Genomic DNA, 21212 nt, shown 5'->3' on the forward strand with positions numbered 1-21212 from the left:
GATTTTATCTTTATTTTTTTAAAGCTTTTATTGTGAATTGAGTGGAGGTTTACAGGGCAGAGCATCAACAAATCATTGCAATGATTACAATCCCTTCCATGCACCTTGAGCTAACAGTATTTACCTTTTTAAAAATTTTTGATGTACACGTACCACATTGAAAATATATATTTGTTTAAATGTCTAAAGGGCACATTTGGCAAGCCAGACTCCTGCCTGTGGGCACATTGCCTTTCTCAGTTCATGGACCTATACTTTTCTGCTACTATGTCTTTCTATACCATTGTCTCAGCCACCATCTCTGTTGTCATTGCTTTTCTGGTCAGGATCCCTCGCTCCTCTCATGATCTCCCTCTTGATAGTCCTAGGGATCTCTGTTCCTGAAATGACAGATTAACTGCTCCTCACATTTAGCTATATCTCTTCTACATTTATAGTTGTGACAATCGCCATTAGTCCTGACAACAATTACTCACAGTTCAATCATAAAACCCTGTCTCCATCATCACCAGGCTTACCTGAACAAGAGGAAAACTATTCAGTGGTGATTCTATCTTACCCATCCATTCTGACATTAAGATTACATATGTTTTTGTATACAGATAAACTTGTGTGTTCTGAGAATAAATCCTTATTGCAAAAATTTTTTGGAAAGCATATATGATAATAAGATATCTTATTCCCTCACAGGCCAAATATTTAATAAGTTACACACATTCATAGTTCTCATAGTAATAGTACAGTACTTAATACTATTCTATGGAGGGTAAGTTAGGGTTGAAATCAATTAAGGTCTATCATTTTATATTGTGTTACCTTCTTCTTTTCTTCCTCTTCTTCCCCCTTTTCATTCTGCTTTGCAGTTGCCCCTTTCATAACAAATTTCATGTCTGTCCTGTCTGCTTTCTTCCTGCATCTCATTCTCCAAATATCTGGGTTATAGAAGCAATGGGCTCCAGGGGGCACTGACCTCCTTATGGATAGTTAAGGTTTTGTGGCTGAGTCACGATTCTCAGTAGTTTTGCAGTTAAGATGGTGTTATTCTCCATGATATGATCTAATACAATGCAATCACTCCTTGACATGATCTGGTGTGATCAGCCCTGATCTGATGCAATTATCCTATGTGTTGTAAATTCTCACTTCTATGATATTAGTAAGGTCAGAAACAACCTACAGGCTTAGGTAGTACCACGGTGAGTCAATCACTTTTGAGACATACAAGGGGAGAGAAATGAGCAGCTGAAGAGGAACCTGAGGCCACCAAGAAGCAGAGCAGTGAGTGCAGTATGTCTTTTGGATCTAGGGTCCCTGAACTGTGAAGCTCCTAAATCCAGGGAAAGACTGATGACAAGACGCATGGAGCTCTCTAAGGAATGCTGGGCCTATAGACACTGAAAGGACACAAGAACCTTTCCCCAGAGTCCGCACTCTGACTTTGAACTTCTAATATCCCAAATGGTGAAAGGATAAATTTCTGTTTGTTAAAGCCATCCCCTTGTGGGATTTGTTATAGCAGCAAGAGATGAGTGAGTGCTGCTATAATGAATACCTAATATATCCAGGACGGTCTCATGACTTTCCATTCACAAGAAGCCCCAAAGACTAAAAAATGAGGGCATTTGGAGATTCTCGTTAGGGTGTGTAGGGGAGAGAGGTTAAGTATTGGTTTAGTCTTTAAGGATGAAACCAGTAGATTTCTATTTTAATTGTATGCATGTGTTTGTTACTGCTAAAGGCCATATGAAGGGATCCCAGTGACTTACATAATACTACGTACAGACTTTATAATGCACATAAACAAGAGGAAACATTCTGCTAGAAATTTGCAGCATAGTTCTAAATGCCAATAGTCACAAGTGGAGAGGAAACTAAAAGGCCTTGTTTATCACTCCAGGTGATGGACTTGGGATTCATTTAGGAATCCATCTACAAGTGCCTTTCTTCAGCACAGCTTGGAGGCCCAGTGGGCAACCTGGTTCTCCTTGCCTTGCCTTGTCCTGCTGACTGAGTAATTTCATCCCACAGGATGAAATTTAAGTCCTTTTAAATTTTACTCTGCCTTCAAGTCCTTTTCTTCTGTTCTTCTTGTCCTCACATCCATTCTGTGAAAATAATGTCTTGGAGCTGCCTTTCCCTTGTTTTTCTGCATTGTGCAGAGATGCAGTGGATGGATAAAGGAAGGGCCACTGAACCTCTTGAACTGGCCTGAACATTCCAGAACCTTGAGTCAGAGTCAAGGGAGACTTGCCCTGAACAAGGTTTTTTTTTTAACTTCACTACACTGCAGAAAATGCATCCTTCCTACACTTTGATTCAACTGGAAAAGAATGAATCTGTTGTGTTGTTGAAACGCACCCTGATCGCTACAGGTGCTCCCTTGCCTGCAACACCCTTGAGGCAGAAAACCTCACATCGACACAAATGGTGAATCAGGAGCAATACCTTCCCAGAGAATTTCACAGAAGTTCTTTGCTCAGGTAACTTTGGGTGGACACAGCAGGTTATCTAAGGACTACATACGTGCTTTATTTAACTTAACAAAGAGGAAAGTAAGACTTCTTCATGGGGTATAAAACTCCAACACACTTAAAGAAAGGTGACAAAATGCTTATGAAATGAAATGAAACACACAAAAAAAAGGGAGGAATGAAAAATTATCTGTATATTAACTTTGCTGTATGCATATTTATGCCAAGTCCTGTTGTGGCTCTGCGGGTTAATGCGCTGGACTGCAAAGTTGGTTTGAGCCACAAGGTTGGTGGTTCAAGCTCACCAGCTGTTCCTCTGAAATCCTATATGGGTCGGAACCGACTCGACTGCACTTAACAACAACAACATACATATTTTAGGAGTAAACCATAGAAGAATATACACCAAAATGTTAGCAGTTGCTGTCTCTGAGCAGTATGCCTATCGATGATTTTAACTTTTTAAATATTTTTCTACGATAAGCATATATTACTATTATGTTTTTCCTATTCCTTTAATTATGTTTTATTAATATGTTTAAATACAGGGTCCTGTTATGGTGCCGTAGGATAAGCACTAGACTGTTGACTTCAAGGTCAGCAATTAAAACTCACTAGTAACTCCTTAGAAGCTCTATAATACTAGGTCACTATGAGTTGGAACCGACTCGAGCACACTTAAGGACAACAATATATATTAAAATATCAATTTTATGTGCTGAATATTTTTAAAAGATATGTTGTTATTGTTGTTAAGTGCCGTTGAGTTGGTTCTGACTCATAGTGACTCTCTATAGGGTTTCTGAGGAACAGCTGGTGAGTTTGAACCCCCAACCTTGCAGCTCAAAGTGACCTTGCAGTCCAGCACATTAACCTGCAGTGCCACACCAGGACTCCTTAAAAGCTTTGAAGATGATCCTTTTGATACTTTTACAACAAATGGGCAATATCAAAATCAGACCTGGCTTCTTGGTGATAAAAAGTCTGAAGACGCCAAGCCACTTTTAAAGAAAAAGGCATTGATTAGTGCAAACGTTTCACCCTATTGTCTTTAAAAGATATGATGTCAGAATAAAATAGGAAAACTAGTCTAGACTTTAAAAAATTGTCATCAGGTTGCACTATTAATAAAAGAAAAGAGAGACTGAATCCTAAAACAAAGTATATATATATATGAAAATAGAAATATTAGAAAGGAGGACAAAAGGACAGCTGTGTGGTGACCCTAGATCTTTTTCCCTGTCTGCACAGGTACCAGGGGCACTACCTTACCCTGGGGAATAAGAAATGGTGTTTCTGCTGTGCCTAACTCTGTCCGCCCCACCTCCTAGACCAATGCTACAGAGACATACTCGCCATGAATCATAAACAAAGGCAGCAGCCTGCTGCACAACCCAGCAGTCTGGCTGCACCCTTGCCCCACAAGGCTCCTCTAGCCCCCTGTCACCAAGGAGTCTTAAGGAACCTTGACCAGGTCATCTAACTGGTGTGTCCAGAGCTCCCCATCTCCATCCTCCATCCCATGGCATCAACTCCCCCCTCTGTGGTTCCCTCCTCTCCCCTCCCACCCTGAAACTTGATCCCAGTGAAGGACTGATTGCAGGGAAACTTGGCTGCTTCCTTATCCTGGGGGCTTGTGCAGTGACAGGCTGTATCCTCGGAAGGCGGAAGGCGCGGTGGAGCAGCCAGGAGAGGCACGCTGACCGTTGGCTGGGGCATCAGGTTGGCAGTGTGTGGGCAGGCTAGCCCTGGGCGGTGCTCTCCCTGCAGGACCACTCCAGGGGTCAGTCACACGGTGGGAAGCTCGCCATGCTGCTGCCCTTCCGGCAGATGCTGCTTGTCCTGCTACTGCTCACACTCTTGGCACTGGGACACGGTAAGGGGAAAATATGCAGGGCTTGACTGGCCATCCACAGAGGTGGGGTGGTGTGAGGTGCATGTTTCCTTGGGGAGAAAAGGGAAGAAGGATTTGGGAGAGGGGTGCAGCTGCAAGGAGGTTGGGTATCTTAACAAACATGAAGACACGCATGGTCAAGGTAGAAAGCATTTCAAGGTATCATGGTCAAGCTAGGAAGTTGGAAAAGTTGATCCTAGGTGAGAGCAGGACTTGTTCAACCTCTTAGCATATGTGAAAGGTGCTAGACAGGTTACTATGAGAAGGGTTCCTCTCCTCTTTACTCTGTCCCTAAACTCATCAAATGGCAGCTTTGAGGGACCATTAAGCCCATTTGGTCCCTTCCTCTGGACAGCATGGTCCTGAGAGGAGAAGTAACTCACTCAAGGTCACACAGTTCAGCGGTCACAATCTATCAATTTTCCCTCAACTCTACTGGCTCTGTTGCAAGGATTCTCTGGCTTTGTTTCTGAAAGTTCCCTTCGGAGCTAACCTGGCATAACACCCAACTTCTCTCTTTATTCCCCATCCCATGTGTTCCCATCTCTTCTGAATATGGGATGCTTTAGTCACACAGGGATCTTTTTATTGTAAATCATATTTGTGCCATCTTGGAAGATTACCACCCCCCCACCCCCACCCCCACACACAGAACTGGGCTGGAGCTGGGGCTGGCAGAGATTCAGGGCTTGTGGGCAGATGATAACTTTCCTTATGAGCTGTTCTTTCGGGGCAGCTCAGTGGGTCAAAAGAGCACAGGCTGCGATTGATGACCATGACTTGGGGCTTCCTGGGCTGCAGAGAAATTCCAGACTTCCTAGCAATGGTCCTTAGCTCAGAGGACCTTCTGCGCTCGATCTGGTTCTCTCTGAGCTGGTCAGATTGCCAGCCAGTAATATCTGTGAAGAGACACAGAAATCAGGTTTGAATTCAGTTCCTCCACTTACCTGAATGAATGAAATGGGCCTGGTACTCACCTCTGTGAGCCTTGGGGTTCCTTATTCGTAAAATGGACCAGCAAAATAACCACTAGGGTCATGGAGGTCTTAAATTTAAAATGAATAATATAAGGGAACTTACATTTTCCAAATTGACATTTAATAGTCTCTTTTCTTCCTTCTCTCTTTTCTGTTCTTCTGACGGATGCTGAAATCTTAGCAGGAACAGATGGGTTAGAGACAGGCAGGAGGAATCAGTAGGACCAATTTGCTGGGTAGGTTGTATACATGACAAATGAGAAAAAAAGGAGTTTTATTTAGAGAAAGGTAGGCTGTTCATCGCCTTTTAGTCTATACCCTGATCCTCTAGGATTGGACCTTCATGTTTCATGACACTCTTCAGGAAGTGATTCCATTCATTTTCAGAGGGAAAATGGGGATACACCTTGGTCACTACAGCGTGAGAATAGGACATAGGATGTGGATCTTTTTGTTTGTCCCTGTAGGCCTCTTGCCCTGAAAACAAGAAAACGTGGCCTCTCCTCATTCCCAGCCCATCCCTAAAACTTTTTCCCACCTACCAAGTTTGCCAAGATACTGACCCTCATTCTCACTCCACATCCCAAACTCTGGCATGATAGCGTCCCTGGAGCTGCCTTCCCTAGTTGTTTGTGTGTGAGGGGAAGAAGAGGGGCCTCCTTTGGTGTGAACTTTGCAGGAAGGGGAAGGGATACCAGTTTTCTCTGACTGCCCACACTTCCTTCTTTCTTGATAAATTGCAGACTGGGAGCAAGGAGAGATGAGGAAATCTGACCTTGGTTGAAGCAAAACCTTGAGCCGACGTTTTCTTGTACCATCTCACCTTCTCCTACCACATAGCCCTGGTCAGATTCCCTTTAGCTTCCTAGAGAACCCTTGTCCAGGGGTCCAAAGACCCACCTCCTCCAGACAGGCCCCCTACTCTCAGCCTTTCTCAACCCTTACCCACTGCTGTTGACTTTATACTGACTCAGAGACCCTAGAGAACACAGTAAGGCTTCTGAGACTGTAAATTTTTACAGGAGCAGACAGCCTTCATATTTCTTCTGCAGAGAGTAGCTACAGCCAACTTTTTGGTTAGCAGACTGATGCTTAACCCACCATGCCACCAGGGCTCCTTTTCAGGCCTTAGTTACTCCCAAACTTACCTGTTTGTGATACCTTCCCTTCCAGCCCAGCTCCCTGGTCTTATGCACATGAGCATAGACAGAGGTGGCATTTGCATTTTGGCTCAGGAATCCTTGCAGATGAAACGGTCTGGCAATGGAGACTTCTGTCTGTGGATGTGTGTGTGTGTGTGTGTGTGTGTGCGTGTGTGTGTGTGTGAGACAGGTCTAGGAATTCTGTGAGGTAGAGATGGTGGGGACACAGTTGTTTCAATAGCTTTTAAACCAAAGCAAAATAATAGGCCCACTCTGTGCTGTTCTCCCTCACAGACAGACAGAGGGATTGCTCCAAGGCTCACAACACCACCAAGCCTGCCCTGCTGAGGCTCTCTGATTGCCTGCTGACCAACTACACGAAGGGCGTGCGGCCAGTGCTGGACTGGAGGAAGCCAACCACCGTGTTCATTGACGTCATCGTCTACGCCATCCTCAGCGTGGTGAGCGCTCAGCCCCAGCCTGCCCCACTCTAAGGTGTGCCTTTCAAGGGGTGGAGAGAAGACCATGCAGGGTCACTATGAGTCGGAACTGACTCCATGGCACACCACCACAACCACCACCATGTCTACATTAGAAATTAAGGAAGAAATCATTATATTTCTTTTTAAGTATGTAATGTGCTGGACTGCAAAGTCTGTTTGAACCTCAAGGGCAGGGGTTCAGGCTCACCAACTGTTCCTTGGGAACTATACAGGGTCACTTCAAGTCGGAACCAACTCAGTGGCTCCAAATAACAACAACAAGCTCTTAAATGGAGCCCTGGTGGCATAGTGGGTTATGTGTTGGGATGCTAACTGCAAGGTCAGCTGTTCAAATCCACCAGCTGTTCCGTGGAGAAAGATGAGGCTTTCTGCTCCCGTTAAGATTTACAGCCTCAGAAACCCTATCCAGAGTCACTATGAGTGGGAACCAACTTGAAGACCCACTACACCACACCACCATTCCCTAGTAAAAGTTCAATTTTACTGGCTGGCCAGGGAGTCCAGCTTATCCACTTCTCCAGCCTCTTTTCTTCACTCTCACTTCCCAAGGGAACAGGGGCACACGGAAGCAGCCCCTCTGTAGGAGTGGGTCTCTGTGAGTTGGTCTTCCTTTCCTTTCACAGGATGAGAAGAATCAAGTGTTGACCACCTACATCTGGTACCGACAGGTAAGCAGACCGGCCCTCAACACCCTGCTATTCCCTGGAATGGGGCTCATTTTTCCAGGAATGACTCCCCCACGAATCTCAGGGGACTTGGTTAGGAAAATGCCAAATCCAGGACTCTCGAATCCTCTGATTTCAGCACTGGGAGAGGAGAAATCCTCAGAGCCCCCTTCTGGTTCCTGAATTTCTTCACAGCACCCCCCAAAAGTGCTCATCCAACCTCTGTTGAACACTTCCAGTGACTGGGAACTCACAAGGCGGCCACTTCACTTTCAAGCAGCTCTAATTGCTAGAAAGTTCTTCCTTCTATTAAGAAAAATTGGATGACAACCAAATTGGGTGATTGCAACAGGATAATTCCATCCACTTAGTCCTCACATCCTTGGCCATTTCCCCATTTGTTCATCTTTTTCTGGGCCAGGGTCGAGCAGTGGTTTGTGAATGTCTCTGAGGCTTGGAGTCCCAGGGGTGGGCAATGGGGGTGGTGGGTAAACAGTGGAGGCAGTTGTCAAGTGTCTGAGTCCTGCTTTGGCAATCGCAGGAGCTGTGGGGAAGAAGTTAGAGCAGAAGAGGAAACTAAGTAGCCAAGAGAAGGCAGGAGGATGAGAAGAACTCTCAGAGCTACTGTGGCGACACCCTGGTGTATGTAGGTCTTTGTGAAATTCCTCCCTGTTCAAGGGCACCTTCACCACCAGCTCGTGGGACCTGGATGTGGATCATTGAGATGCTGGTCCTTTTCTGTCTCATAGAGGGACCCCTTAACATAAAGTGTATCCACCTCAGCAGAAAGGACTCAAACAAGAACAGGCACCCTGGGACTCCCTTTCTCTGAGATGACAACCCTAGGCCCCATCTCTGGACTCCTAGCATCTGCCGTTTACAGTTAGCAGTGGGGGGATGTCCAGGGAATGTGTTAGGGATTGGAATCAGAGACATGGGTTAGCCATAGGCCTTGCCCACAAAGAGCACTCAGACTAGTGTAGACAACAGACATGTGATCAGACGATTCAAATGCAGTAAGACAGCCTGTCCAATGGGGCAAAACACAGGAGACTAACCATGGAGCATAGAGGAGGCACAGGTAACCCAGCCTGGAGATAGATGTCTTGGACAAATAGATGCCTTAGCTAAGTCTATAAGGATGAGTAAAATTGGTGAAAAAGACAGGGATTGCAGTATGGGGGAGGGAGGACTGTAGACCAAGATGTGGAGGTTTCCATAGCATTTCATTCCATACAACTGAAGTGAAGAATTCAGAAAGCTATGACACCTCCCCTCTCCTCCCCCCCGCCAAAAAGGCTAAAGAGGTAGGTTGTTGTTAATTGGCATCGAGTCAGTTCTGATACCTTGTGTCCCTGTAAAGAGTTGTTTTTTTTTTTAGCTGTCATTGACAGTTAATTTTATCTTTTTTTTTTTTTTAAATGTTTTATTGTGAATTATATGATAGTTTACATGGGAGAACTTTAGTTTTACATTCATTCCATCGTATATCATCTCATTGCCATGGTTCCAATCCCCTCCATGCATCATCAGCCACCCAAAGGGTATATCCCAGAAACCTGCCCCCTACACTTCCCCCTCCTCCTCCCCAGTTTTTGGCCCACAGTCCCTTTCCCTCTCTGGGTCCAAAGTCCCCAGTCGCTTCATCACTCCACATCATCATCTCTGTCTCTATCTCAGGCATCTCTGTTTCTCTGGGTAGGGTCCCGCTCTCAGCTCTTCTCCGTTGATGGTCCCAGAGGTCTCTGCTCCTATCCTGGAGAATTAATCACTCCCTTCCTTGTTACAAAACTTCTACCTTTGCATTTCCAACCCTGATATCACTAGTTACCCATCTGTATCTCCTTTTATCAGCTCCACCCAGACAGATTGAATATGTAAAGAGTTTTCAAGGCTGTAAATCTTTGCAGCAACAGAAAACCTCATCTTCCTCCCAAAGACAGGCTGGTGTACTTGAACCCCTGACCTTGTGGTTCGCAGGCCTGTGTTTATGCATCACGTTCCCCAGAGAAGTAGGTAGAAAGCAGATTGTGTAGGTCTTTGTGGCCATGGAGTCTAACTTTATCCAAATGACAGTGTTTGTGAGCCATAGAGTTTTAATTAGCTAATTTTCAGAAGTAGATGATGAGGGTCTTTCTTCTTAGTCCATCTTAGTCTGGAAGCTCTGCTGAACCCCATCCACAATGAGTGACCCTGCTAATATTTGGAATACTGGTGACATAGTTTCCTTCATCACAGCAACACACAACCCAGCTTCATATGACAAGCTGACAGACAGGCGTATGTGATAGAGAGCCTGTGAGAACAAGGGAAGCCCTCAGCTATCTGGATCTGCACCATCACCCTCAACAATGGACTCGAACATGAGGAAGGCACAGGACCAGGCTGCATTTTGTTCTGTTATACAAAATGTCACCATGAGTTGGAGTTGACTTCATGGGCAAAGTGGCTAAACTGCTAACTGAAACCTCAGCACAGTTCATACCCATTAGCTGTTCTGTAGGAGAAAGACATGGCAATCTGCTTCCGTAAAAACTGCAGCCTTGGAAACCCATGAGAACGTCTACTCTGTCCTTTAGGGTTGCTATGAGTCAGAATCAACTTTATGGCAATGGGATTTCCCAACAACAAGGGCAACAGGGTACCACTGAAGAATATTGAGCAAGGGGGAACATGATCAAATTTACAACTTGGACTGGTCATTCTTTCAGAAGAGTGGAGAATGCATTGAACAAAACTTAGCAGTAACCATCTTTAACCCTGTGAAGACCAAAAAGCCCATTACCCTTGAGTTGGTTCCAACTCATGGTGATTCCATGTGCTGCAGAGTAGAACTGAGCTCCATAGGGTTTTCTGGGCTTTCAGGTTCATGGAAGCAGATCTCTGTATTTTTTTCTGTAATGCCAACAGGCTGGGAGGTAGATGTTATTATCCCTGCTTACATATGTGCACATCGTAAAGTTCTTTCTCTGAAGTCAATCAGTTGGTGGATAAGGGAGTCATAGCATGGAGAATAATGGAATGCATTTCTTCCCTGGTAGAGGCTATATCTGTCCAACCTACACCCTGTCTACATTTCATGGGGTCTGTAGTGCCAAATGGGAACTCTAAATTATTGCAGAGTGACTTGAGTGCCACCTAGGTTTTCCCAGGATGCTGCCTGTTGACCAGACACGGAGAGGTGAAGGCAACCTGAGTAAAAGTCACTTCTCACCTGGGATTTTGGGGTTGCCTGTAACAGTGCCTTCTCCTCCCCTAGTGCTGGACTGATGAGTTTCTTCAGTGGAGCCCTGAGGACTTTGACAACATTACCAAGTTGTCCATCCCCACTGACAGCATCTGGGTCCCGGACATTCTCATCAATGAGTTGTGAGTATTATCATCCTGTGCTGGCAGCTGGGTGGACTGAAGGCTGGAAAAGGCAAGGGGGCTGGGGTAGGAGGCAGGAGATCAGATCACTGCTGTTACATTTGATATGGTCCACCTAGATTAGCAGAACTGAAGGCAAAGTTGGCCCAAATCCCCTTTGTCATTTTCTCCCTCTGTGTTTTCTTCTTTAAACTCCCATGTACTCTGCCTGATGGGGAACCTCTGAGCTATTGGTCTAAGGGCTTCCTGACACAAGGAAAAGCCAACCTTTGAGTAAACCACATGGAGCTATAATAAACTAATGAGGACAATGATATTATTGAAAGAAATAGGGTATTTTTTTGTGATCACCATTCCTGGTCATAGGGAAGAACTGGATGACAGTCTTAAACCTCCCAAGCTATACATATGTGCCTGGCTGACCACAGATTGCATTCCCCAACAGCCAAATGATCTCATTTGGTCCTAACCAGTATATTTTCTCCTTCAGATACCTTTAGGTGTTAACGGTTGGGCTTCTGAATTCAAGGGCAGGGAAGATGGCTGGGAGAGGCAGATGGAAACGAGAAAGTAGACAGGGTCACTGCATTGTCCAACTCCAGGGGGACAGCTGACCCTGGGTCAGTCTCACACTTTCCAGGGGAGGCAACTGACCCTGTGTTCCATGCTCTGGAGGGGTCCTGGGAAATCCCGCTTTCTGTCTGGATCTCTAGTTTAAAGTGTGACTTTGAGCCAGATTCCACAGGAGATGGCAGTCTCATGACCCCTGGCCGAGCCTGCTCCATTCCATGGTTATGTGAAGAAGTGTAGGACCCAGGACCTTCTTGGCCATCCCCAATTCTTATTAATGATTTCTCTAGTTCCTTTTTGCCTCCAGAGATGATTATTTTTGTTTTACAAGACTTCTATGGGCGGGAAACAAAGAGAAACCAGAATAAGGATGGAACAAGATTGTGCTCTCTCACAAAGCCTGCCCCTGGCCCCAGGCTGGTGATTCCAGGGGATGGTGGCCCGGTCCAAGTGGGCAACAGTGTGGGAACAGCTAGACATATATATGTTTTACGCAACTTGATGCCTATGAATTCCTTCCCCGCCTTTTGTAGCTGGGATGTGGTTGTAAAAGTGCCCGTAGAGTTTGTTCCGACTCATAGCGACCCTATGTAGGGTTTGCGAGGAGCAGCTGGTACGGTGAGTTTGAACCATTGGCCTTGAGGCTCAAACTGACCTTGAGGTTGAGTGCTTATTCTACGGTGCCACACCAGGACCAGTAGTTGAGATTCCAGGGAAATAAAGAAGGGGAAACACCTTTTGCTACTTGGAAAGTAGCCCAGACAATGTCAAGTACGGAAGTCAAACATGGATGGGAAGGTTGGAAACTCTGGGGCCAGTCAGAGTTGGTCAGGTTGTCCTGCTGCCTACACTTTCTCTGTATTTCTTTCCCTGCTGGCCTGCTCAGAGACCTTCAGATTTCCAGGGTTAGAATTAGGGGCTGTGTCTGAGCCCACAAACTGACCTCTCTTCCCTGGCCAGTGTGGACGTGGGGAAGTCTCCAAATATCCCATACGTGTATGTTCATCAAAATGGTAACGTCCAGAACTACAAGCCCCTCCAGGTGGTAACGGCCTGCAGCCTTGAAATCTACAACTTCCCCTTCGATGTTCAGAACTGCTCACTGACCTTCACCAGCTGGCTGCACACCAGTGAGTATGTGGGGCTTCCTGGGGCTTTGGGTGCAGGTTGGGGGGCCCAGGGACACCTGGTGGTGCCTTCTCTGTTACCCAATTATTGTTAGTTGCATATGGACAACAGAAAAATGCTGCCAGTTCCACACCATCTTCATGACTAAGTGTTGGTATGTTTGCATCCCTTGTTTAGACTTTTGTGTAGTGCCTTCCAGTCTAAGGGGTACATCTTTCAGCCTCATATTAAGCAATGCTCTCTTATGACCCACAGAGTTTTTAGTGGTTAACTTTCAGAAGTAGATTGGCAGGCTTTTCTTTCTTAGTAGTCTGTAAGTTCTGCATATGCCTGTTCACTGTGGTGGATCCTGCTGGCATTTGAAAGACTGGTGGCACACAACATGTAAGCCCCCACAGTACAACAGATAGGTGGTGGTTAGCCATCTGACTTCCACTTGTTTTCTTAATAGTGCTGAGCCTCCAAATGGAGCTGGTATTGCTGTCCTTGTGGCCTCTTCCACATTACAAGGATTAGATGAGACAGTGTGAGGGACAGTCTGTTTCCACTCGCACAAAGTCTGGCCTGTAGGTCTTGTCCAATGTTTTATTGTAATGGATATTCGAGTCCTTCCTGGTACAAATCCGTCCACTTCTCTTCCTCTTCACTGCTGTCCTCTTAATTCAAGCCACCCTCATCTCTTGTCCAGATTCTTGCAATAATCTCTTAGCAGATCTCCTGTATTCATTCTTGTCCTCCCTCACAGCAGCCAGAGAGAGCATATTAACATGCAAATTGGATCAGATCACTCTCTCTTAAACCCTGGATGGCCTCTCAGCACTCCTGGGACACAGTCCAAATCCATGACCTGGCCAGTTGGGCCTTGCAAAGCCTGGTCCTGCCTGCCACCCACCACTCCAGCCTCACTGCGCATGTTCCCCACAGCCCTACTCCAACCAAACTGCCAGCCTTCCCAGGCCCTCAAACCTCTGGCTCTTTCCTTTTCTAGCATACTGTTTCCTCTGCCGTATTATCTTACCCTTTCTTCTCTCTTACCCCTCAGCAACATCTAGTTTGCCCAACGCCTCTGTTTACCCTTCTAAACACAGGATAGGGAACAGTGACTCAGGGCAACCACTGCTCAGTTCCCAGACTAGGCCATTCCTGTTGACCAAGCACATAGCTCCCTGTTCTTCTTCCTGTATGTGCTCAATGTCTCCATCTCTACTGGATATCAACTTAGAGAGGGCCAAAATATCAGTTTCCGGCTCCCTATTGCTTACCTCGCACAGTGTCTGGCACAAAAGAGATGCTGGACAAATTCTGACTGAGAGAATGAATGGATGCTAGATGCTCACTGTTAGCCCAGTGATGCCAGCATTGCCCTACTGTGAAAGGTAGCCTCTATATTGATCCAGATTTCATTCTTAATTTAACTTTAAACCACAAAGGGAGTACATAATTTTCTGGAACAAAAGCTATTAATTACAGATAAGACTAAAGTCTCCTCTGACCTCTGGCCTCAATCCCCATCTCTTCAGTAACAACCGGCTATGCTAAGAATTAACCATTTCCATCATTATAAACTTCATATAGTAGTATGTTCTTCCAGATCCTTCTCTATGCATTTATATTCATATATTCATTTGTGTGTGCAAACACACACTTATACATACACACATAGCCAGTGAAATTACATGGACATTGTTTTATGGGTCTTTATTTTACATAAATGCATCATATCACATGGTTACAAGTCAGGCTGCTAATCTCAAGGTCAGCTAGTTCGAAACCACCAGCGGTTCTGGGGGAGAAAGATGAAGCTTTCTGCTCCTGTAAAGATTTACAGCCTCGGAAACTCTATACAGGGTCTTTAAGAGTCAGAACCGACTCCACTGCACACCAACATCACTTTTTACTTAACAAGAGATCTTGAACATGTTTGCAGGTTAGATCTTCCTTAAAATTTTTAACAAGCTATACACCATCTTAAATTTGTTAAGCATGTTCCTGATTGATAGACATTTAGGTCTAATGTTTTATTGTAATGGATACTCCTTTCTGGTACATACGTATATCTGTCTAAATGCCAAGAAGTAGAACTGCTATTCTGTAAGTGAGGATTTTGCTTATGTTTCCAATTCACCCTGAAAGCAAGGCACTTCTAACAACGCAAAGGTGAAGAATATTGACTTGCATTCATTTCCTAAATGGGTAATTCTAACAGGGCAAACTAGCAAGGCATTTGGGAAGGTATGTATGTGTGCATGTGTATGTGTGTGTGTGAAAGAGACAGACAGACACAGAGACACAGACAGTAACAGAAATAAAGATATAGAAGCAGAGAGAGAGAAAATACTTTCTAACCAAGGGGTTGTGTGGTCATTTATGTATTGTGCTGGATATTTTCATCTAAGACTTCCTTTGCGCTCACTACAACTCCATGAGACAGGTATGATGTGTAATAGTACCTCATTTACTAGCTGAGAAAACTGAGGCTGAAGACCTGAACTCAAATCACCTGACATCAGAGCCCTTGGTTTCTGCCCTCCCATACCCACTCCACTGGAATTCCACACACATCAGGGGCAGGCCAGCTCCTGGTACTAGATCCCCAAACTGATCTGCTTTCTTCTTTTCAGTCCAGGACATTAACATCTCTTTGTGGCGTAAGCCAGAAAAGGTGAAGTACGACAGAAGTGTCTTCATGAACCAGGGCGAGTGGGAGCTTCTCGGGGTGCTGACCCAGTTTCAGGAGTTCAGTATCGAAGGCAGCGAGTGTTATGCAGAAATGAAGTTCTATGTGAGTGGGACAGGGAACGATTGTAGGTAAAATGATGACTGAAACTATCCAGGGAGACTTAAAACCCAAACCAAACCCAACCCATTGCAGCCTAGTGGATTCTGAATTACAGAGACGAACTGCTTCATCGAGTTTTCAAGGCGGAAGGCAGCTGCCTTAACTTTCTCCCTAGGAACAGCAGTTGGTTCCTACAACCAACCTTTTGGTTAGCAGCTGACTGCTAGTCATGGCACCACCCGGACTCCCCCATTTCTTCTTTTCCCCAGCTTTGTATTTGCACACACTCCCCTTAGTTGTTCAACAAAGTGAATGGGAAATCTCGATCGAATTGTCCCTTATATAAACCACTCCAAACCTTCCAAAGTCAGATAATGAGGCGTGTCCATTTCCTTCTCTGAGCAACCCAGGCTGACAGCTTCAGGAAGCAGGGGCATCTAGGATGAGGGCTGGTTCTGGGGTGCAGAGCCTGTCTCTTCTCCCTACTGCAGGTGGTCATCCGCCGCAGGCCTCTATTCTATGCGGTCAGCCTTCTTCTGCCCAGCATCTTCCTCATGGTCATGGACATCGTGGGTTTCTACCTGCCTCCAGACAGCGGAGAAAGAGTCTCCTTCAAGATCACCCTTCTCTTGGGCTACTCAGTCTTCTTGATCATCGTTTCAGACACTCTGCCCGCCACTGCCATTGGTACACCGCTCATTGGTAAGACAGCTCCTGGGGGCGTGGCTCAGTGTGGCAGAGGAGACGCCCCTCCCACTTCCCCTGGCGTGTCTCTTCCTGCGTGCACAGGTGTGTATTTTGTTGTGTGCATGGCTCTGCTGGTGATAAGCTTGGCCGAAACCATCCTCATCGTGCGGCTGGTACACAAGCAAGATCTGCAGCAGCCGGTGCCGGCCTGGTTGCGGCACTTGGTTCTCGAGAGAATCGCTGCATTGGTATGCCTGGGGGAACAGTCGAATTCCCCAAGGCTCCCAGCAGCCTCCCAAGTCACCAAGATTGATGACTGCTCAGGTGAGAGAAGGCTGGGAGAGCCCACACAACTTAGATTCAGGAGTTGGTCAGGTCTTTGGAGGGGGTGGCAGGCAGGAGGGCCTGGACAGGGCCTAGGAATCCGTGTTGCCATGCATAAGATGTCCCCCCACACCCAGACTCCTTGGGAGGAGCTTATCTGGACTCTCTTTTCACCCTTTCATCTTCTCATCATCCCAGGAGCAGACGGAGACAGGGTAGAAGTCCCAGCAGCTGAGATCTCTGGGCCAAGAGTGGCCTCTCTCAGAGATGGGCCCACAAACCCTAAACCAAACTTGTTTCTGTCATGGCAGTTCTGACTCATGGCACCCCACCATGTGTACATTACAGAGTAGATTAAAACTCCACCGAGTTTTCTTGACTGTAATCTTTATGGAAACAGATCATCAAACTTTGTCCCTGTGGTACCACTGAATAGGCTCCAACTACCCATCTTTAGGTTAGCAGCCCATCACAAACCATGCGCATCATCCAGCGACCTTAAGTGACCTTCTTGCCTCACACATTTAAACATTGTAGCCAGAATTTCTAAAACTCTCATTCTACCTAGCTCAAAGACCAGGTTCCTTAGAATTTCCAATACGGGGGAGGCAGGGAGATATAGGTGCAGGGAGACACTGCCTCGGGGTCTCTGGCCTCCTGAGGCATTGTCACAGCTGCCATTTTTGGTTTGTTTATTGAGCATTTGAACCAGGTGTGCACAAAGAACTTTCTGTGCATTATCACATGCAAGTCTCATGGCCACCCAGTAGGAGTCTTCTGTTCCAAATGAGGAAAGAGAGGACGAGGGAGATTAAACAATTTGCATTAAAGTCATCACCACCACCGTTCACCACTTTTCTTTTTTAACTTATTTATTGTGAATTGGGTGAAGGTTTACAGACAAGGTTATCAGCTTTACATTCATCAAATTATACACTTTGTTTCATCTCAGTGATTACAATCCCCTTCCTGGAACAACAGTTATCCTGCTTCCTCCCTGCAACAAGTTATCCTGTTTCCTCCCATCTTATAGTTCACAAATGAGCAAGGCAAAAATATTGATGTATACTTACAAAAAAAAAAATATATATTCATTTAAATGTCCAAAGAGCACATTTTGCCAGCCAGCCTCCTGCCCGCAAGCACACAGCCTTTCTCTGTCCATGGGCCTAGAGCTCACAGCTGCTCTGTCTCTGCTATTGTCACCTTTCTAGGTAGGGATCTCACATTCCACTCATGCTGTTCCTTCTTAATGGTCCTGAGATGAAAGGTGAACTACTCCCCTCTTTTAGTTGAACATCTTCCACAATTACAGCTCATTCACCACTTCTCATCCTTCTTGGCCTTTTACACAAGACTCTTGGTTCCTCATCATGAGCTAGTCAGCAAAGTGAGCCAGTGTATAGCCTACATGCCTAATTTCACCATTCACCTGGTGCAGGGAGCCACACCTAAAGGTGAATTTTTTGGTCTAGAAGGACTTGGAAGTAATGGTAAGAGGGGCAGTAATTACTGGCCAGCTTCCTAGAGAACATGATGCAGTGGAGAGAGGAATAAATTGGGAGCTCAGATACCTGGACCCTAGTGGCCTCACTATTAAAGATGTCCCAGCTGTGTGACCATAGACTAGTTAATTAACCTCTCTGAGCTTCATATAAACAGTGGGGGCAGTAATCACTCCTACCATGTTTCTCTCATGGGGCTGTTGTGTAGCTCAAATGAAATAAAGAATATCACATTTCTGGGTAAAGTCTAGAGTTAAAAAAAAAAAAGGGCATGAAGAAAGATAAGCACCAAATTAAAAATATCAATGAACTGGGAAGGGACAGAGGATGTCACTAAGAAGGGATTACTGCTGTTGTTAAGTACTGTTGAGTCAGGTCTGACCCATAGTGACCCTGTATAGAGTTTTCAAGTTTTGAAACGTTAGCCTTGTAGTTAGTAGTCTAGAGCTTATCCTACAGAGCCACACTCAGACACCAAGAAGGGCTGTTCAGATATAAAATTGAAAAATTTACATTAGCTTTGTTTAAGTTGGATGTTGGCTGCCCAAGTATATAATGTTACTCTTTATGCTTTTTATGTCAGAATTTTGTCATAACAAAAAATTCTGTAGGACTATATGAACATAAGGAGCTCTGGTAGCATAGTGGTTACGAATCGGGCTACCAACCTCAAGGTCGGCAGTTCGAAACTACCAGCTGTTCCGCAGGAGAAAGATGAGGCTTTCTGCTCCCGTAAAGATTTGCAGCCTCGGAAACTCTGTGCAGGGTCTCTATGAGTGGGAACCAACTCCACGGTACTTAACAACAACAACAACATGGGTACATAGGAGTCATGGTTTAGCACTGTGGGATAAAGCACTGGACCGCAAGATTGATTTGAACCACAAGGTCGGTGGTTCAGACTCACCAGCCTCTCCTCAGAAACTGCACAGGGTGGCTGTGAGTGGTAACAACAACAACAACAGGAACATCGAAGGCATTGGTGGGTCAGTGGTAGATTGCTCCCCTTCCACGCAGAAACCCGAGTTTGATTTCCTCTCAGTGTACCTCTGGGGCAGCCACCACACATCTGTCCACGGAGGTGTACATGTTGTTATGATGCCGAGTAGGTTTCTGCAGAACTTCCAGACTAAGACAGACTAGAAGAAAGGCCTTGCAAACCATTTCCAAAAATCAGCCAGTGGACAGACCTATGGATCCCAACAGTCAAATGCTCAGTTCATCACAGGGAGGGCCAGCAGTGGGCAGCATTTTGTTCCATTGTGTTGGGTCACCATGATGGCAATGATGAGATGGAAACTTAAGGATAATGGTCAGCCCACCCCGCTGGGCCTTCTTCTCTTGCCATTTCTCTGTACTTGTTTCAGCCATGGGAAACCACTGTAATCATTTGGGAGGACCCCAGGACTTTGAGAAGAACTCGCGTGGCAGAGGCAGCCCTCCCCCTCCGCCACGGGAGGCCTCGTTCGCAGTGCGCGGAGTGCTGCGAGAGCTGTCTTCCATCCGCCACTTTCTGGAGAAGCGGGACGAGAGCCGGGAGGTAGCGCGGGACTGGCTGCGTGTGGGCTCCGTGTTGGACAGGCTGCTCTTCCGTGTCTACCTGCTGGCGGTGCTGGCCTACAGCATCACCCTGGTCACTCTCTGGTCCATCTGGAAGTATTCCTGAATGGGCACAGCCCAGCTGGCAGGTGGGTATGGGACTGGTTACTCTAGGGATGGGGGATTTCTGCTCAGGACCTTTAGGAAAATCCAGGGACTTTTTTTTTTTACAATTAATATTTTACTTTCATTGGAAGTGTACTCAGCAAACAGGGTTCCACTCAACAATTTTTACACATATTACTCAGTGACACAGATTACAATCTTTATATTTTATCAACATTTTCATTGTCTCTAAGTTTGTAAGGAACTTCTGTTCCTAGTCTCCCTTGAGCCGTCTCATCTATTTAGAGTATTTGATGACCATTTGGTTCAGGGACAGGCTAAAGACACATATATAGTCTTATGTTCTAAGCCAATGCCTGTTCATCTCAGTAATATAGATCCAGGGCCTGAACACTTCCTCCAAGAACTTGGTGGCCAAGACTCTTACATTGCTCCTTACAATGGCCCATTATGGCTTTAAAACAGGCCATCTGAGATCAGGAGAAACCCACACATTCCCTAACTTCATTCTATTTAGCTATCATGCCTCAGTTTCCCCACTGGCACTTCCCTAAATAAGGTGCTTTGGACTTCTGCGCATCTCTCACCCCTTTGTTTTTAGATGGAAGGCAAAGCCAACGCTCAACTACCGGGAGTCAATAACTGCGTTTGATTTATCCAGACCCCGAATGGCTCCTTCTTCACTTCACCTGTGGCCACATCCCCCAACATTCATGTCTCTGTTAGATGGTAGGGATGGGAGACATAATAAAATGTTATGAAGCCCTACACTTTCTTCCTGATCTTTTATCAGCTGCTTTGGGAAAAGGCTCGGTGGGCGAAAGAGGAGTTTCAAGTTATGGGTGGAGATAAAGTTTGAGAATTATCTGATTTCAAGTATTTGGTAATTCGTGCCCCAGGGAATCAGAGGTGACTAAATGGTGACTGTTCTGAAGAAGAAACCAGAAGGCGTGGGATTTCCGGTGTGAGAGTCAGGACCAGGAATGCTTAGCAGTGGGTGAGGAGGGGAAGCTCAGTTCTGTGATCCCCTGAAAAGATGTCCGCGCAGGGGGAGGGGGGGCATACAGTCTTTAATCCGTTGGGGCTCATGGTCTCTTGGTGAAGTTGGCTAACCAGCTCTCTCCCAACAAGCAACTACCTAACTTCTCCGCAGACGGATCCTGCAGTGGAGTCCTGGTATGGCGCTGTGGGTTAATGCTCTGGATTGCAAAGTCAGTTTGAACCGCAAGGTCAGCAGTTTAAGCTCACCAGCCACTCCTTGGAAACCCTGTGCAGGGTCTCTATGGGTTGGAACTGACTCAATGGTACTTAACAGCAGCAACAACAATGGAGACAAGAACATCAGCAGCATGGCCAGCAATAGTTGGCTTGGTGGTGGAAAAGACCAGGGCTTGAGTTTATTACTTAACTCCAGGTACACGTACCAGAAAACAGGGCCATGAGGGATGCAGAGTCCGCTTGGTCTTTAACCGTACTTCTCATGTCCAATTTCCTTTTCCATACATCATGCTGAGGAACACACCACCCCCTTCA

General features: G+C 45.9%; 1 protein-coding gene across 1 annotated transcript; it reads left to right on the forward strand.

Annotated features, from left to right (window-relative positions):
- Positions 1 to 4274: 4274 nt before the first annotated feature.
- Positions 4275 to 19745, forward strand: HTR3A (5-hydroxytryptamine (serotonin) receptor 3A, ionotropic). The gene is made up of 9 exons (XM_006833975.1): positions 4275 to 4347; positions 6779 to 6945; positions 7611 to 7655; positions 10912 to 11021; positions 12552 to 12721; positions 15341 to 15501; positions 15990 to 16200; positions 16288 to 16509; positions 19382 to 19745. Exons 1-9 carry the CDS (start codon positions 4281 to 4283, stop codon positions 19678 to 19680), a joined length of 1452 nt encoding a protein of 483 aa, XP_006834038.1. The 5' UTR covers positions 4275 to 4280; the 3' UTR covers positions 19681 to 19745.
- Positions 19746 to 21212: the final 1467 nt, after the last annotated feature.

This window comes from Chrysochloris asiatica, unplaced genomic scaffold, assembly GCF_000296735.1.
Source record: "Chrysochloris asiatica unplaced genomic scaffold, ChrAsi1.0 scaffold00008, whole genome shotgun sequence".
Classification (NCBI taxonomy): Eukaryota; Metazoa; Chordata; class Mammalia; order Afrosoricida; family Chrysochloridae; genus Chrysochloris; species Chrysochloris asiatica.